Below are 19,716 nucleotides of genomic sequence, written 5' to 3'. Positions count from 1 at the left end.
CTCCCCACTGAGCAGAGAGCCCAATGCAGGGCTCCATCCCAGGACCCTGGGATCATGACCTGAGCTGAATGAAGGCACACGCTTAACCGACTGAACCACCCAGGTGCCCCTGTCTTAATGTTTCCAACATATAAACAAAGAAAATTTAATAGCCTGCAGAAACAGTGAAAAAAGAAGTGCAACTGTTTTTGCTGCTGACATAATTACCTACCTGAAAATCTCAAAAGATGCTAGTATAAAATTAGGAGAACTAATCAAAATATCAAAAGGCAGATGGATAGGGAATAAAAAAAAGAACCAATGTCTATTCTCTTTTGTAGCAATTAGCACCCTCAAATAGAAAGGAAAAAATACTCCATTTGCAATAGCAAGAACACTCTAGGATAATTATTAAGAATAAATTTAACAAAAAAGGCACAAGACGTAAAGGAAAGCAACTCTAAAGTCTTTAACAGACATAAAAGTGGCAAGACATACCATACTCTTAGATGTAAAGACACTGTAACAATGTAATTTATAGCCTAAGTTAATATGTAAGTTAAATAAAATTCAAATTAGAATCCTCACATAACCTTATAGGGAGATAGTGGTGGTGAGATTGAAGAAAGTGATTTTAAGGTTTATATGGAAGATTAAATATATAAGAATATATAAGAAAAATATGAAATAACAAATAGTGAAAAAAGATTTGCTTTACCAGATATCAGAACATAACCTGAAGCCTCTTTAACCAAAACAGTATTGGCATAGGAGTAACACAAACAGATCAATAAACAGAAAAATCCAGAACTCAATTTCAGTATATGTAAGAATTTCAGATCTAACAAAGATGGTAGTTCTATTCAGTAGGAAAACAGGAGTAGCACAACTAGTTATCCATCCGGGAAAAAATTAAAATTGGGCCGCTATCATATACCATGTACAAAAATAAATTCCAGATGGATTAAAGATATAAATATATAACACATACAATAAAAATCTTGCAAGAAAATCTTAGAAACTGCACTTAACAAAACTTAAAGGTAGGAGACCTTAACCGAGACACAATTTTCTACATAAAAATTGAAAACGTTTTGTATGGCATGAAACCATCAATAAAGTCAATAAGGAATTAGTTTTAGAAAGGTATTTATAATGAAGATAAAGGAGTAATATACATAATAGAGAATACTTAGAGAGTTCTTTTTTTGGTAAATAATTTTTATTTTATTTAAGTGATTTTCTTCCATCTCTGGCTTTGAGATTTTATGTTTAATAAAGATAAAGAGGTAACTCACAGAAGAGCAAATCGCTCAAATTTACTGCTAGGCAGAGAACTGCAAACTGAAGATATGCTGGTATCACTTACATCCATTGACAGCAAAAAATTAAATACAGTTACTGGTAACTAATACTGTTTGGGATGTGGGGCTACAGACACTTTGCTACATTGCTGGCGAACTATGAACAGTAATAGCCTTTCAGAGAATCAAACTGGATATAAGTAAATTAAATATAAAAATTAAAAGTCACTTTAAAAAACATGTGACCCTTTGATCCAGCAATCATACTCCTGAGATTCTATTCCATAAAAGATTTAGAACACATACAAGGATGTTTGGAGAGGCTAGAATCTGGAAACAAAGTAAATGCCTACCAAGAGAAGAGTAACTGAATAAAAATCTACACATAAAAACAAGCATGTTTATGTGTCCACATGAAATTCTGTATGAGTACACATATGGCTGTATACAAAAATTTTTATTTAAGTTCAAGGATAGACAAGTAGGGAGAATAATGGAAAAGAACCAGCTTTGGAGTCGTTCCTGAGTTCAAATTCTGCCTCTATCATTTATTTACATGCTGAATGACTGTAAGCAAATTACTAAGCTTCACTGAACCTCTGCTTCCTCATTTCTAAAACAGAAATAGTAATTACCACATCACGGGGATTTTCTTCGAATAATGACATAATGACTATAAAGTGCTCAATTCGGCATGTGACACATGTGCTCAAAAGGGGCAGCTATTATTATTATACTTTTTCCTTCTTGAGATGAAAAAGCAAAAAACAAAAACCCCAAACAAACATAAAACAAAAACAAAAAAAAGAGTGCCTCCAAACTCTACTGCTTTTAGAAGTAAGAAGCACCTTGGGGCGCCTGGGTGGCGCAGCTGGTTAAGCATCCAACTTTTGATTTCAACTCAGGTCATGATCTCAGGGTCGTTGGATGGAGCACCACATCAGGCTCCTTGTTCAGCAGGGAGTCTGCTGGAGATTCTCTCTCCTTCTGCCCCTCCCCCTCCACATGCTCTTGCTCTAACACAAAAACAGATCTTAAAAAAACCTTAAAAAAATATATACCTATGTATTTTCTATTACTGAAAGGCCTTTGTCCTTGGATTACAAAAGTCACATGGGAAAAATCCTACATGTATCCCATTATAAGTCAAGCTTGACAAAGCAAGATGATGATGAAGACATTCATCAGTTTTGTTTGCAAGTTAATTTTCGGCGGGGGGGGGCTTCACTCTACAAATCAAGTCCCTGTGTCCTGTCTTAAATTTAGTCTTTGAAGAAGCTAAGCAAAATAAATCTCAAGGGGGGGCCTGGGTGGCTCAGTCAGTTAAGCGTCTGCCTTCGGCTCAGGTTCTCATCTCAAGGTCCTGGAACCAAGCCCCATGTGGAGCTCTCTGCTCAGCAGGGAGCCTGCTTCTCCCTCTCCCTCTGTGCTCTTTCAAATAAATAAATAAATAAATAACCCTCTAAAGTAATATTACAGGTGAAATTTCAGAACATAAAGCATGTATCTGGCAAAGAACCCATGTCTAAAATAAACTAAAAATATAATACATATACATAAGTAAATATTATTGTCAATACATGTATACTAATATGTACAAATCCTGCTGTTTTAGTCCATCTGGACTGCTATAACAAATACCACAGACTGGATGGCTTAAAAACAGCGGAAATTTATTGCACATAGTTCTGGAGGCAGGAAATCCAAGATCAGGGTGTGAACATGGTTGGGATCTGATGAAGACCCTCTCCTTCATTGCAGACTACTGACTTCTTGCTGTGCCCTCAAACGATGGAAGGCAGCGAGGGAGCTTTCTGGACCCTCTTTTATAAGGGTGCTCATCGCTATCATGAGATCTCTGTCATGACCTAATCACCTCCCAAAGTCCCCATCTCCTAATACTAACACCATCACTTTGGAAATTAAATTTCACCACATGAATTTTGAGGGAGACAAACATTCAGACCATAACATTTGCTAAATGCAAGAATGCTCCATAGCAGCTTTGCTCATAATGGCTAAAACTGGAAAAGAACAAAGCAAAACCAAACATCTGTAACAGCAGCATAGATTTTTTTCAAGTGTGGCTTATTCATACAGTGGAATACTCTCGGCAATTAAAAAAATGAAAACAAAAAACAAAAAAATGAAGACGCCTCCTGATACACTCCCAAAATAGAATGATCAAAAGAAGTCACATACAAACAAGGACATGCTGCACGACTGCATGACTGCATTTAAATGAAGTTCAGGAACAACTGAAACTAATGGCAGGGAAAGAAGAGTCAGAATAATGGTTATTCAAGGGCGGAGAAGGGGCGGTTATGATTGGAATGCGACAGAAATAACTTTTTGGGGTGCTGGGTATATTCTTCCTCTTAGTAGTAGTCACAGCGGTGTATTTACATGTAAAATATCACTGAGTTGTATACCTCAAAGTTGTATATTTTAGCCTATATAAATTACACCTTGCTGTGAAAATAAATTTAAAAAATTTTAAAGTAATTTTTCCCCTAAAAAAATTTCAGAACAAAATTTAAAATATCAATACCATTCCTATACAACAATAACTATTATTTCCAGTAAAGCTGAAAAGAAAAGCAATATAAACTTACATTAAATAATACTGCAGTGTAAAACAAAAAGAAGCATTCACCAATATTATGATGGTTAAATAATCTGTATTTTCTGATCATCTACCAGCAATTAATTAATTAATTAAATCTTCCTTTTTTTTTTTATTTGACAGAGAGACACAGTGAGAGAGGGAACACAAGCAGGGGGAGTGGGAGAGGGAGAAGCAGGCTTCCCGCAGAGCAGGGAGCCCGATGCGGGGCTCGATCCCAGGACCCTGGGATCACGACCTGAGTCGAAGGCAGATGCTTAACGACTGACCCACCCAGGCGCCCCTAAATAATTATACATCCATGAGAAATCTTTTTAGGTTCTAGCCACCCACACAGTAGAAGTTTAATGTGAAATAAAAAGCACATGACACCAGCATACATAAAACGTTAATCAAATAGATCAGATTTTGTTAATAAAGTGATCTTTTACACATCATATAACTACCAGGTTCCTATTCAAGAACCACCATTTTCATGGAACCAGAAAAACTGGATAGTTCGTATCTTTAAAAATTATCTGTCTGAAAATCCACACCAAAAACATTTAAGAAACAATTTTTGACCAAATGTTTCAAAGGACTTCAAATGAAGATCTGGAAAGACAGAGATATAACTGAGAATTATTTATCCAAAATATAATTTGCCAGCAATAGGAAAAAAAAAAAAAAAACAACCAAGTAGGTGTACCTTCACTAGCTATACCTGTTACGTATCTTCATTCTTCGATGCCTCCATTCATACTACAAGTACAATGCTCTTCCATCTGTCCATGGCTGGGGAGCTCTTCTCTGGAACTGGTCTTAAATGTTACATTACTTATTACATTACTCTCCTGTTCTCCCAAGCTGAATTAATCACTCCTTCAATGGCCCCCACTGCTATTTCAGGCCATCCTATGACTTGTGTCTATTGTAATGACAAATGATTGCTTTGTGTTTCACCTCCTAGCTCCTGCACTGAGGTTGTAATGAGCACTCAATAAATGCTGTTTGAACAATGACAGCAACATAATGGAGGGAATCAGAATATTAGTTCTTCCAAAAAAAAAAAAAAAATCTGTCTAGAAATAAAATGATGACAACACCAATATTTTGATCAAGTAAAAGTCATTTTCTGGTGAGAAAAGGTCCAATTTTGTGTTCAAATGCTGTTCTTCCCCTATAAGTGTTTTTTAAAGTAATAATTTTATGGAGATATTATTCATTTAAGGTTTTAATATATCTTTAAAAGAAGCCCACCTTTTGTCACACTGAAAAATGCTGATGTTTTATTGAGGGTTCTGAGCAATTCATTCAAAACCCAGGTCTGGGACTGGAGAAACTGCTTTCCAAAGATAAATACTTCAAGAATGTGAGAAACAACAACAAAAATTAAAACCAATGAGATGGGTGCAAAGGCACAAAGCATCATCGAATCTTGAAGAAAATTAATTTCAATTCTTGTATGCTGTACAGAGAATAGTTTTTATTGCTTTGCTTATAAAACCTTGAGGAATGTATGCACTTGAGAAAGGGATACTATAAAAAATGAGAATTCTTCCTTTTAGAGGAATGAGCTAAAAGGGAATACAATCGAAAAGAATAAAATCATGTTCTTCGAATTGTAGAAACTAGAACTAAGCCTTACCTACAAAGAACACATTTCTGTGAAGTGTGAAAACAATTAAAATAAACAAAAGAAAGTTTTTCATACTGCATAGCACGAATGATCTAAAAATACAATTATGTTCAAAAAGGATTTAGCTACCCAATGAGTAGAAGACATCTTTTGCCTCTGAGGTGAAGCCAATCAAGAAAGAAAACCTTTTTCCTTCTTTTCTGTGCCAACACTAGAAACAACTTTGGGCTAGAAGTGTATTTAAAAGTTCTATTCTTATATTAGATAAAGGAATTATAAAAAGTTCCCTGAAATCAAATAGCCATAACAATCTTTTCCTAACAAATTTTTAAAAGGATTAATGCTGAATTACCAGCCCCTTACCTTTGTAATGAGAATTCGGTATTTTTCTACCAGGTGGTCGTTGTTGTGACAACCTGCTAGCAGCTGCCAGACTTCTCCTCGCAGAGCTTCAGGAACACCGCTCCTTACTAAGGATGACAACTGCTTTGGTCTCACACTCAAATTGAGATGCCTAAAAATAAAGCCATAATCTGTAAGTGTATTATTTTTTTAAAGATCTTATTTTTGGGGCTCCTGGGTGGCTCAGTCGGTTGAGCATCTGCCTTCAGCTCAGGTCAGGATCTCAGGATTTTGGGATTGAGCCCTGCACCGGGCTCTCCGCTCAGCAGCAACTCTGCTTCTCCCTCTCCCTCTGTGATCTCTCGCTCTCTCTCAAATAAATCAAATCTTTAAAAAAAAAAAAAAATCTTATTTTTAAGTAATCTCTACACCCAATGTGGGGCTCAAACTCACAACCCCAAGATCAAGAGTCACACCCTCCACCGACTGAGCTGGCCAGGCACCCCTAAACAGTGTTATTTTTATGAAAACTAGACTAAATGATTTTTACAGACTTAATAAAGGTAACATACTAATAAAGAAAAAAAAAATAAAGCTGTTGAATTAGATGTGGCCAAGATAACTAAAAGATTGGGTGGTGGAAAGAACTGTGTAGACTGTTTCCTAAGTATCTTTAAATTATTGCTCTATTTTTATTTTTTTAAATAAAAATCAAAACTAGAAACTATAGCTTCATGGTTGTGGCTTATTTAAGAAAAACAAAGCAAAATTCCAATCAGCGGACACAAAGCTAAAGATAAGAGCTTGGCCCTGCATCAAAATTCACAAATGAATTGTGTATTTATATGTCCCAAGTTAAAATTAAGCTAAAATAAATATAAAAATAAAGCTTTCAGCATTTTTTATGATACCTTGCTTCAAGTAACATTTTTGAATGACTATAAGAAAATTTCTACTGTACTACTGTAACATCAAAATAAGTTATTAAAGTCTTTGAACTTCATTTATCTAATCTATAAAATGGGGAAAATAAAACTTATCTTGAAATGGTACAATTTTTAATTTTTTTTTAGATTTTATTTATTTATTTGAGAGAGAGAGACAAAGATAGTGAGAGAGAGCACAAGTGGGGAGGAGAGGGAGAAGCAGGCTCCCCGCAGAGCAAGGAACCTGATGCGGGACTCAATCCCAGGACCCCAGGATCATGACCTGAGCCGAAGGGAGACATTTAACCGACTGAGCCACCCAGGCGCCCGAATTGGTACCAATTTATAAAGTGATTTACATATAATCTTATTTGATCTTCACAATAACCATCTGAGGTAGGTGGTTAGTATTTCCAGTTTTACCGATGGAGAAAGAAGTTCAGGGAAGTCGATTAAATGACTCAGGCAGTCCTTAAACTCAGATCAATAAATATTCTGTTGGATTTCATGGCTGCTTTGTGTTTTGAAAGCCACCATTACTGAGTCAGTAATGCAGAATCCTGACCTGGAAAGGCTTCTGTGACTACCAGATTTAAACAGAAGTTACTGATACAAAATGACCACTCTCAAAATACAAAAAGGACTCAGACTTTTCTCAAAACATTCCCAGAATTCTAAATAATAATGCACAGTACATTTAAAAATGGTTAATTCTGTGATGCTAGTACCCTAATGCGGTAGCTATAGACAATTCAATATGGTTTTGTCTTTGCTTGGAAAAATATATATATATACAAAAGTTGAAGGGTTGGGAGCAGAAAGAACAAAAGCAATTGTTACTTAATTCAAGGATTGGTGCACTATGGCCTGTGGGCCAAATCTGCCCACCGCCTGTTTCTGTAAAGCAACTTTTATTGAAACATAGCCTTTTTAAATTGTTTACATATTGTCTATGACTGCCTTTGCACCACAATAGCAGAGTTGAGTAGTAGTGACAGAGACTACTGGGCCACAGAGCCTAATATCTATGACCTATATATATTTATGGCCTAAGTATTTATGACCTGGCTCTTTACAGAAATAATAAACCTAACCCTAGGTTTATATGCTAATCCTAGCTTAATTTATATTGGTAAAATTATTCTCAGAATAACTTTATGCCATTGATCGTATTAACTTTATTTACCCTCAACATACTATTTTATACCAACATTAGTTCTCTTATCCACTAAGAATCACATTAAAATGTACTTGGAGAATTAGAGCTCAAAGGTACTATTACAATACTGCCACTAAAATCTAATGTGGAGTTAAATAAACCAACTTTAGGCTCAGACTTGCCTGTGTTAAAAATTTTAGGTCTGCCATTTACTAACCAGAATTGCTGACTAAATCTCTGAGCCAGTTTCCTCATCTATATAAATAGATACTAGTTCATAAGGCTGTTATAATAGCTGAAATCAAGTACATAACTTAGCACAATGCCTGGCATATGGTAAATTCATTAATTCTCACTACTATTACTACTAGTACAACATCCATTATTTTTAACTCACAATAATCTTGAATGGTAATTTTAAAGACTTGTATATTTTGTAAATGAAGAAACAGACTCAGAAGAGTTAAGTGACTTGCCCAAGACCATACAGCTTGGACGGAGGAGAGGTAGGATTTGAAGCCAGGTCTATTAGGCTCTAAAATTCCATGATATTGCAATGTTTCCTACCTACAGAACATATATAATAATGATGGGAAAAAAAGATGAATTAAAGAAGAGAAACAAACTATATTATTATTTCTGAAGACAGGACCCAAACCAGTGAAAACAGTTTTAAACACCTTAAAGAAACATGTAGCACCAGCCCTCCTGGGCCTCACTGGGTACCACCTATACAAAAAGGCCAACAGACCTAAAGTCTCCAGAAAGAAGCTCAAGGAAGAGAAACGAAACAAGAGCAAAAAGAAATAATAATTTTTAAAATTAAAAAAAAAAAAAAAGAAACATGTAGACTCAGTTAATATATTTGAGGAAGTGGGAGAAAGACATAATATAAATGAATGAATGAATGAATGAACAGAATTTGGTAACAAATTCCAAGCAATTGTATAAAATGGTGGTGAGTTCATCTAATAAAATCTAGAGTCTAAATGCTGTATCTCAATGATTTTAAATATACTATTATGTAACCATGTCAAGATTCAATTACATTTCTATTTTAGAGCAGAAACCTTTTTATACAGATGAAATGCCTGCCAGCAGCAGTCCAAACACTCCAAATTCACTGAACTGAAAATATAATTGTGATGAGAGCATCAGCAGGTTTGTCTCACCACTGCTATAGGAATATCAAAAGTAAATGAGAACTCTATCCTGGGCGGGTGAAGGGGCTTTTGCAGAGTTCATTTACTAAAACCACTTGTATAAAGACAAACCATGCTTTGGTTTGCATTCTCCTCCTGTACACATTTGACATTTCCCGATGTGGAGCACGTTTCACCAAAAGTGTAAAGCACTGTGGGAGTGCTAGAAGCAGATGCATGCCCATTTGTAATCCCATCCCTTAAGGACATGGAAGATTTTTAAATGCTGAAACACAGTTTTCTAAGAATAGAGTGAAAGGCTTCAACAGTTAAATTTTCTGAGAAAAATTAGACCCCAAAGTAATAGGCCCATGGGGAGCTTACATGGCAACCCTAACAACCAGAATGTCAGAAAGAGAGAAGTGCTCAGATCACTTTCAAGCTTTTTTTTTCCCCGCAGCATATAATGGCATCCTACAGAGAGGAAAAAGGAAACTACATAAATGTCTCACCAACCCGACTTAGCAGAGTGTCTCTGGTTTCATTAAGAAATACACCACAGTGTACCGTTTCTAGACAGTCTATAGGATAGTGCTTCTTAATATTGTTGTCAAGCTATTCTCTCGAGCTGAGAATTTCTCGTGACAAGAAATTCCTGAGTTTTACAAGTGTCAGTAGGAAAAGTAATTGTTAGAGCAGTCAATATACAGCATGTTCATAACACTCTGCTCTGTCACTTTAGGTACATAATACAGATAGGAAAAATCCCACCTGAGGTCTCTACTGTGGCTCTGTGCATTGTGTGAGCATATTCCAAACTTCCCTGATTATTGTGTACTGTCTTAATTGTGTATTATCTTAACCAGTCAGTGGTTCCTAACCACGTCACTAAAAAGGAGCTCTTTCCTGATTTATTCTCTCCATACATTCCATGTCTGAATTAATATTTTCTGCAGCAATGAGAATTTATTAGGTTTCTGATATTCTGAAAGGTGATTTCAGATCTTCACTACTTACCCTTATAAATCTCTAAAAATAGAGATTCTAGAACACAAACCCCATACTTTGGTTTCTATAATAGGTTCCAAAATAGAACAATTCCAAAACTGAATATTGTAGTTAGGGGAAGATACCCTACCCATAAAATGAGAATTACAGATGAAAAGGAGAACTATTCTAACTTACCATTTTGACAGAAGTTCTCCCCATGTTTCAAGAATTTTTCCTGCACATTCTTTGGATACATCACCAAATCCACTCAAGAGAGGTTCATCATTATCTTTAATAAATAAAACACATAAAAAAGGGTAACAGCAGTGGCTATGCTAGCCAGAAGAATGAATGGAAACATAACAGTCAAATTTGAAAGATTTTACTGGGAGCATAAAGTCGTAAGTTCTATTTCTCTCTTTTAGCATACAGATATAAATACAAAGAAAATAAAAATGATCCTAGGTACAATGTTGCTATGATCTCTTTATTTCTCTTTCACTTTCCATAGAGTCCACATTATGTTAACTGTAGAAAAGAGCCATTTCTAAGACTCAAAATATGCTATCTTCTTTTTCCTTTTCCAAAGCAAACAACTTTATCCAGGAAAATATATAGCAGTCTTGTTTACCACAGTTAAAAAAAGTTACAAACCACCTAAGTGTCCAACAATAGGAGAGCAGCAATAGGAGGCTGATTAAATTATGATATATGTTTATAATGTAATTACATATTGACATGTGTTTACATTAATAATCTGGCAAAATGCCACATAAAATAAAAACCAGGAGCTAATAAATCTTCATTCTGATCAAAACAGTCTGGAGTAAATTATGCTAAGACATTAACAATTACAATCTCTGAGTGATGGAGTTATGATTTCTTTCCCCCCTCCTTTATGTTTTTAGGACTCTAAATTTCCTACAATGGCATATATTTATTACAGAAAGTACAAAAATATTTAAAAAGACCAAAATGAGTCATTTCAAACTTTACTCTAGTAATTAAGTAAACTCAAATAAGAATTTAAAGATTATAAGATATGAAGATAGTGAAAAAACTGACAATGATAAAGGCCTGTGAGAGGAATTTAAAAGTGTAATGAAAGGGGGAAACGTGGACTAAGACATTTATGTAATCAATCCTCTTTTGCTGGACACTTGGGGAGTTTTCAATTTTCTGCTACAAATAGTATCAGGATGAACATAACTCTTGTTTTCACTGGGCATATGCCCAGAAGTGGACTTCCTGGGATATTTTGAAGCTTACTGACAAATTGCCTTCCAGAATGGCTCTACAATTTATTTCCACTAGTAGGGGACAATGGTACTTCTTTCCAAGTGTCCTCACCAATGCTATTTCTAAGTCTTCTGGCTTAACCTGCCTAAACAAAGTTTGGATCTTTATACCTTTAATGATTACATCATGAATTTGCACCTCTACTAGCAACAGCTCAGAAATCCATGATACTTACTACTTCTTTACATTATAACACCTTGGACATTAGCATCGGTTTTGATGGTGAGATAGGGAAGACACAGACTGAATGTAAGTGAGACTTCTTTTGGGACAAATGGGAGACAGGATAAATAAGGAAAAGAGAAAGGCTCGATGGCATGAAGATAAACTTTCCCAACTTTGCTATTTTGCCAGAATTGGCCCTACTTTCTAATGCTTCAAGTAATTCTCTACTCATTCTATTATCAATACAACACAACAACTCTTTGGGGAATAGCAGCTATAAAAAATGTACTAAAATGTACCAGAGATGACAATTCCTTTAAAGAGATTAGGAAGATCTGTCTTATCAAATTCTCTTTTACTGTTTTGGATGCTTTCAACATATCTTGACAGTAGCAGTTTGAAATATGTGTTTAGAACTCCATCTACCTAAGGCAGGGGTATGGGTGGGGAGGGAGCAGGCAACCTCAGTTTCAGAGTATTGTTTCTGAACACCTCCCCTTTATACCTGCTGGCTTCCTGCCCTGGGAGCACAAATGTCCTATGGATAAGGAGCCTCTCTACTAGAGGACTATAGCCATTTCTTTCTAGGGAGCAAACACATGACAACAGGATGGGTCTCCCTGGTCCATATACTAGGTTAGAGAATGAAAAGATGGGAAGACTACACAGCTTTCTTCAGCCCCATGGTCCTGTCATGCCATTAGCCTTTCACTACGGGAATGGATCGGGGGGGGGGGGGGGGGGGGGGGGGGGGTTTGGAAGGGTGGGGGGGTAAACCTATCTCACCAGTATCTCCTGAGCATCTATTACACACCAGGAATTGGGTTATACACTAGGGAAACAATGTGGGCAAAAAAAGACACTTTTGTCCTTTACAGAACTTGTGTTCTAGTGTTCCCTAACTCTCCCATGGTCTGCTATTGGTCCTTATCTCTCCTAGTTAACACCTGTTACTAGAGGCCCTCTGAACTCCTCAATTCCACTGAAAAATGTATGCCTGCCATAGATTAGAACTAGACATTAGTCCGGATGTTATCCTTCAGCTGGGCCCAAATTTCTTTGTAACAGGTAGATATTCTTTAAAATCTGCAGCATTCAGATTCAGCATTTGACCATTCTTTGGTTTCATAAAAATAGAGTGTCTGTCTCAGTTTATGGTGCATTTTGTTTTTACTGCTGAGTTTAAGGGGAGAAGAGTTCTTTATTACTTGCTCTTCCATCTTAAGCAGTGTTGACTTAGAAGGTAAACTACAAGTCTCAAGACTACTAATTATAGAGCAGTCTCAAACAGTGAGAACAATTCCACCTTTCCCAGCTTTAACACATGACTCAATTGGTTCTGCAGGAAGACTTTAAATTGTATCTCTAACTTCTCCCAAAACAATATATGTGCTTTCTTTGCACTTCAAAATGCTTTATGTGAACTAAATGCACCAAGATGATTACAGAATAGAGCTCAGACTGCTAACTCTCAGAACTGGATAAAGATCTTCCTTGCCTATTTCTAGCTGTGTGGCCTTGGGCAAATTCATTTTTCTGAGATACCATTTCCTTATGTGCAAAATAAGGATAATAGAAATCTTGTTTTTCAGAACTTTTGTGAGGATTATATAAACAAAGTATTATTTTACTTTAGAAACAAATTTTAAAAGTCCCAGCTCAAAAACTACTCTTCATGATGTCCTACCACATCTCCCCACAATGAAAAATGGATTCTCCTCTATGAATTTCCAGAACACTTTCTGTGAACCTCACATAGACACATGCTTCATATGACCTTCTATCATAATCAGCTTTTTTCCTCTTTATAAAAATAAAAAGTCCTGGTACAAAATTATAGGTTAGAAAATGCTTCCCAAACTTTTGCTATTCCTGTGCTGCTCCTCTCCACTTCTCACTTCTATATAGTAGCTTTTAACAGAGACTGACAGATTAGTTAATGGATATAACCATTAAAAAAAAAAAGAGAGAGAGAGAAAAAAAGAACTGGATGATTCCTAATGTTTATCAGTGTGAAAATCCAATAATATATAAACATAAATTTGTATATTTAAATACTTATATTTTGTGAAAGAGTCATGTGTGGAAGCCACATTTTGACAAGTGAAATTGTCCCTGTAAAATGAACCAGTTGAAATGGGAACATTTATTTAGGTGGAAGCTATGTCAAGTTTGCTCTAAAAATGTGCTAATACACTAAGCTAGCACATGCGGATTCTTTAAAAAAACACTAATTATAAATCTCATTTTTTCCAACTTGATTACAATTATCTTAAAGAAGGTCCTGTGCTCATCATTTTTGAATCTCCCATGGTCCTTTGCATATAGTACATTCTCATAAGTATTTACTGAAAGAATTCCAAATGCTATGTCACAGTATCAATTCCCTCGTAAAATTATAATGGTGTGCATGGTGTACCACCCCATAATAGAAATTAAGCTCTCCCTACAATTTACCTTCCTCTTCATCATCTTCTGGAGGAGAAGGTATCATTGAACTCTGAGATCCAGACTGTGGCAGGCGAACTGAGGGACTGGCTGTAGTTTTCCTCCTCTCTCTCTCTGATTCACTTTCCAAGCACACAACTTCATACAAAGTGTCAGTATTGTTCTTTCTCTCCTTCTGCTTTATCTTGAAGATGAAAAAATATTATTTACTAAGTGGTACAATTATTTTTTAACTGAGCACTACACTTCTGATTTCATACAGGATGTGAGAATAAAAAGGTAGAACTTTGAAATGTCTACACTAAATGTAACCTTTTCTTTTTTATCTTTTTTAAAGATTTCATTTATTTATTTGACAGAGACAGTGAGAGAGGGAACACAAGCAGGGGCAGGGGAGAGGGAAAAGCAGGCTCCCTGCCGAGCAGGGAGCCCAACGCAGGGCTTGATCCCAGGACCTTGGAATTATGACCTGAGTCGAAGGTAGACGCTCAACAACTGAGCCACCCAGGCGCCCCCAAATGTAACCTTTTCTAAATAGAAAAATATACGTTTAGACTTAACAATCCGCAGGAAAATAGGCTAGCAGGACTCTAATTCTGCAGTTTTATTTAAGTTTAGTTTAAGAAACTATCGATGAGGGGAGCCCCTGGGTGGCTCAGTTGGTTAAGTGTCTGCCTTCAGCTCAGGTCATGATCCCGCGGTTCTGGGATCAAGCCCTGTGTTGGGCTCTCTGCTAGATGGGAGTCTGCTTCTCTCTCTGCCCCTCCCCCTGCTCATGCTCTCTCTCACATGAGCTTTCTATCAAATAAATAAAATCTTAAAAAAAAAAAAGAAGAAACTATGTAAAAATGTTTTGTTTTTTTATTTTTTGAGAGAGGAAGAGAGGGTGGGGAAGGGCAGAAGGAGAGTGAGAGAGAGACTCTTAAGCAGGCTCCTCGCCCAGCGCCGAGCCCGATGTAGGGCTCGTCATGACTCTGAGGTCATGTCCTGAGCTGAAATCAAGAGTCAGATGCTTAACTCAATGAGCCACCCAGGCACCCTGGAAAAAATGTTTTAAAATATTCTAACACAGTTTAGGACTAAGAGAGTCCTTTTATTTCCATGCCTCTTCCCACTCCTTTAGCTTAATTAAAGCAGTGTAGGGAACTTTTCTTTAACTGAAAGCTGTAACTGGGGTTGGGGTGTAGAGGTGAGCGGCAGAAAAGAGATTAATGAAATTCACAAAAATTTTGTATCTCAAATTGGTTTGTATTTTGAGGCAAACACATAGTTTGAACTCACCTAAGTTAAAAATTAAGGACCAAGAATATAAAACTTTTCCAGTACCAAATTTAAATATATTAATATTCCACATTACAGCCAGTTTAAGAAGAAGGGGGAAAAAAGAGTGAAATACAGAGCAGGAAGAAAAAGCAGAATTATAGGAAAAGACAGAAAGACAACTAGAAATGTGGCTACACCAATGAGAAAGATATACAAGCATAAAGTAAAAATACAGAAAGAGAAGAGGGGGTTAAAATGCTCATTAGGTACAAAAATATCAGGCAGAGCGGATTTTATCATCTGAATGTTCATGTAGGTTCTTAAAAAAATTATCCCAATCCTGGAAGACCAAGTTAGTGGCAACATGTCCTTTCAATATCATCCTGAAACACTGCTTAATATAGGAGTCGGTAAACCTTTCTGAAAAGGGCCAAAGAGTAAATATTTTAGGCTCTGTGGGCCACTAGTCTGTCACAACTACTCAACTCTGCCACGATGGTGCAAAAGCCCCCATAGATACTAAGTCAGTGAGTGTGGCTATATTCCAAAAAAACTTTATAAAAACAAAGGCCAGGCCAGATTTGACCCACATACTCTAGTTTGACAACTTTGTTTTAACATGTCCACCTAAGGATTAATTTTCTAGATAAATAAACAATTCTGACTTAGCTACTTACTATTAAAGACCCAGACTCTATGAAGTTATATATTAACCTATAGATTTGTGTCCAATAGATAGGCAAATGATTTCTGTCCAGTAGAAAAGATAACCCAAACTTACCTTTAAGACATTAGCCAGTTTTATTTCTGACCTAGCAATCTTGTTCTAACATTATTATTTTTTTTAAAGGACTATATCAACTCAATTTCCTCAAATACGTAGAGCCAGTTTTACCATCTTACTGGCTCCCTCAATACTTAATGAATTGAATTAAAATCTATGACATATGTTCATTCTAAATTTATAATTACGTTTAACTTTTAAGTATTACACTTTGATAGGGAATAGGATTTCCTTTTTTCATTTGTTACAAATTACTGTCTGAAACAGTTAGTTACTATCTAGAAGAGTTCAAAGATCAACAGCTCTTTACTTAAAAAAAAAAAATTCTCAGAGACTATATAAATGTGATAACCACTACAGCTCACCTAGAAACTCTTCTGTGAGTTATACTGACCATACTAAAACTGCCTTTTGAAGTCAGATAAACATAGTCACGAACTGAACCCTGCTTATAAGAATGCCAGCTATTAAAAATGATATACATTGTTGAAGCTGGGAAATAGTACATGGGGGTTATACTATTATTTTTATTTCTGTGTGTTTGAATTTTCTGTAATAAAAAACTTTTGAAAAATCACTCTTGAAAAACACAGACTTGAATAAATGGAAAGATACCATGTCCTTAGATGACTAAACATAATAAAGATGTCAATTCTCCTTAGTAAAAATACCAATTTTTTCCCAGAGCTATAGAAGTTGAATCTAAAGTTTACATGAAAAATAAGAATATCCGGCAAAATCCACAGAAGAACTGGGGAGGTAAGGTAGCCCTATCAGGTATTAAAACATATTATAAAGTCTACATAATTAAAAGTGTGATATTGGTGCATGAGTAACTTAAAAACCCATGAAAGAGAACATAAAAGCCCGAATAAAGTCCAAACATGCAAGAAAATGTGATATATGATAAAAAGTGGCATCTCAAATCACTGGGGGAAAAGTTAGACTATTCAATAAATGGCTTTGGGACAAGTAGATGGCCATTTGGAAAAAGATTAAATCAGACCCATACTTTACACCATACATCAGAATAAAACACTAATGAATCAAATCTAAAAGTAGAAAAACAAAACCATATAATAGAAGAAAATGTGTAAATTTCTTTATTATTGCGTGTAGGGAAAGTATTTCTAATTATGACTCAAAATCCAGAAGCTTTAAAGGGAAAACCTTGATAAATTCAAGTACCTAAAAATATAACCATATGGCAAAAAAAGCTGAAAAGATTCATCATAATTTAAGTCACAAGACAAGTGACAAACCAGGAGAAATATTTGCAATTTATATCTCAAAGGGTTAATCTCTCAAATACAGAAAGAGCTTCTAAAAACTAAAAGGAAAAAGGCCAAAACCAAAAAGCCAAAGATATGAAGGATAGTTCAGAGAAAAGGAAAGTAAAGTCACCATGAAACATATGAAAAAAGGCTTGTTTTCATTCATCAAAGGATAAATTAAGACTACCATCAGATCCTTAAGTTTGACAACATACTCTTGACAAGCCTGTGGAGAAACAGGTACTCTCATATCCTGTTCATCTCTATGATTACAACAGTGAGAAAGGGAAATTGGGCAAATATAACAAAATTACATATGCAAAATTATCTACTCTAAGATGCACTTTCATTAAATCAAAACATATGCACAAAGTTCTATACTACAACATTATTTGGAATAGCAAATGATTTAAAAAAATCCAAAAATCCATCAATAGAGGACACTTAAAAAATCATAAATCATGATTCATCCAAACAACAAAGTACTATGTAGCCATTAAGAATGAGGAAGATCTCTATGAAATGATGTGGAATGATCTGCAAGATATAGTAAGTTAAAAAAGCAAGGTGCAGGACGGTACACAGGCTAGTTTGTACTTAAAAAAGGGAGTTAAAGGGGTGCCTGGGTGGCTCAGTTGTTAAGCGTCTGCCTTCGGCTCAGGTCAAGATCTCAGGGTCCTGGGATCGAGCCCCACATCGGGCTCCGTGCTCAGCAGGAAGCCTGCTTCTCCCTCTCCCACTTCCCCCTGCTTGTGTTCCCTCTCTCACTGTGTCTCTCTCGGTCAAATAAATAAATCTTTAAAAGAAAGAGGGTGGGGGAGTTAAAAATACGTAGGAGTATTTTACTATTTTCCCAAAAAGAAACATTGGGACGGTAACCCAGAAACCACTAATAATGGTTACCTATGGGTTTGGATGGAGAAACATGAATGAAAGTTAAGACTTCTGAGTACATTTTTACATAATCTTGACTTTTGTACCACTGTATATATTTTAAATATTCAAAAAATTAAACCAAATAAAAGACCCAAAGTCCCCAAATTGAAAATATGGAAACAAATGAACCTAGATATATATCAAATGGTAACGTAACTATAATGAAAAAAATTTTTTTTCCAATTAACTTTTGAACACAACACTCATTTTATAATCATACTGGAACATGTTCAAAGGGGAAAAAAGTTCCATAAAATCTTAAACTTCACTCAATAGTTTACTAATTGCAATACTGACTTTTTTGGAATGAATATCAACAAATGGAAATTTGAAACTATACTGACTCAATTTCATATTATATACATCCATTTTTATGTTATACCTACATATTACAGTTATACTAATAAACGTTTTTCCCAAAATTTAAGCACCTATAGAAAAGCTCAGAATATGCTAAATATTCTGAAAACCTTTTCATTTAGATGTTTACATATTGATTTTTATATACTGATATGAAAATATGGGTCTTATTTCCAATTAAAAGAAGTTTGTACAATGTAAGTTGTACACAAATTGCAGTGTGGCATCATCTATATTTTAGAAATGGTACAAGTTTATTAATGAATGCTTAATTACCCCATCATTAATTGTATTAATATATGCTTCTCCTCACTGAAATTTTAAGTAATTAAAATCTGTATTTCAAAAACAAATATAATAGTACCTTTTCTTAACATTTTACAAGTTTATAAAGATTTTGTTATAAATTTGCTAGGAGCAATAAAAGAAAGATGTGTATTAAGGGTGTTTCCTGCAATACTGTTATTTTTTAATTCTTTGATAAAGTAGGATAAAGCAAATAAATATATTGCAGTTATTGTATTTAAGATATTCAATATTAGAAACATATATAAATGTAAAAGAAGAAAACCCTGTAATGTGAAATTACTATTGAAAATATGTGAATGAACTCAACTGACTGAAGGATCATCAATGCTAAAGGATGCTAAAACCATTAGTTAGAAAGTTGTTGAGGAACAGGGTATTTGGAAGTTGCCAAAGAACCACCCCAAATATTACTTGCTAAATGCAAAAACTACTTTTACAAAGGAGAAATCCAGTGGTCACCACCTTAACCCAGTGATCACACTTCCCAGGAACAGCGGAATACCACATATCACGTGCCCCCTGATTTAGCAGTTGAAGATCTCCAGTACAGAAAGCATTTCCATATTTTTCACCTTCAGAGGTTCAGTGGTTTACTGCATATGTGTGCGTATGCCTATGTATGCAGGCATGCATATGCACACACACACACCCCAAAGAGAAATAAGAGGCTCAGGTTTCTAATATGGTCATACTAATAACTTGTCTATGTGATGTTGGCCGCATACTTCATCTTGTAGAGATCAGCTTCATTTATAAAATAATTTCATAAAAGATTCTAAGACACCTAGAATC

General features: G+C 35.4%; 1 protein-coding gene across 3 annotated transcripts in view; it reads right to left on the bottom strand.

Annotated features, from left to right (window-relative positions):
* Positions 1 to 19,716, bottom strand: part of LOC116641192 (rab GTPase-activating protein 1) — a 149,454-nt gene that overhangs the window by 73,588 nt on the left and 56,150 nt on the right. For all 3 annotated transcript variants that reach the window (XM_032418771.1, XM_032418772.1, XM_032418773.1), the window contains 3 exons: positions 14,008 to 14,182; positions 10,282 to 10,375; positions 5,891 to 6,041 (listed from right to left, as the gene is read on the bottom strand). In XM_032418771.1, coding sequence (XP_032274662.1) covers positions 5,891 to 6,041; positions 10,282 to 10,375; positions 14,008 to 14,182 — 420 coding nt within the window. The remainder of the gene's footprint in view (positions 1 to 5,890; positions 6,042 to 10,281; positions 10,376 to 14,007; positions 14,183 to 19,716) is intronic.

This window comes from Phoca vitulina, unplaced genomic scaffold (genome assembly GCF_004348235.1).
Source record: "Phoca vitulina isolate PV1807 unplaced genomic scaffold, GSC_HSeal_1.0 scaffold21, whole genome shotgun sequence".
Taxonomy (NCBI): Eukaryota; Metazoa; Chordata; class Mammalia; order Carnivora; family Phocidae; genus Phoca; species Phoca vitulina.
Note: the sequence above shows the minus strand (reverse complement) of the source record. Positions and strands in the feature narration are given on the sequence as shown.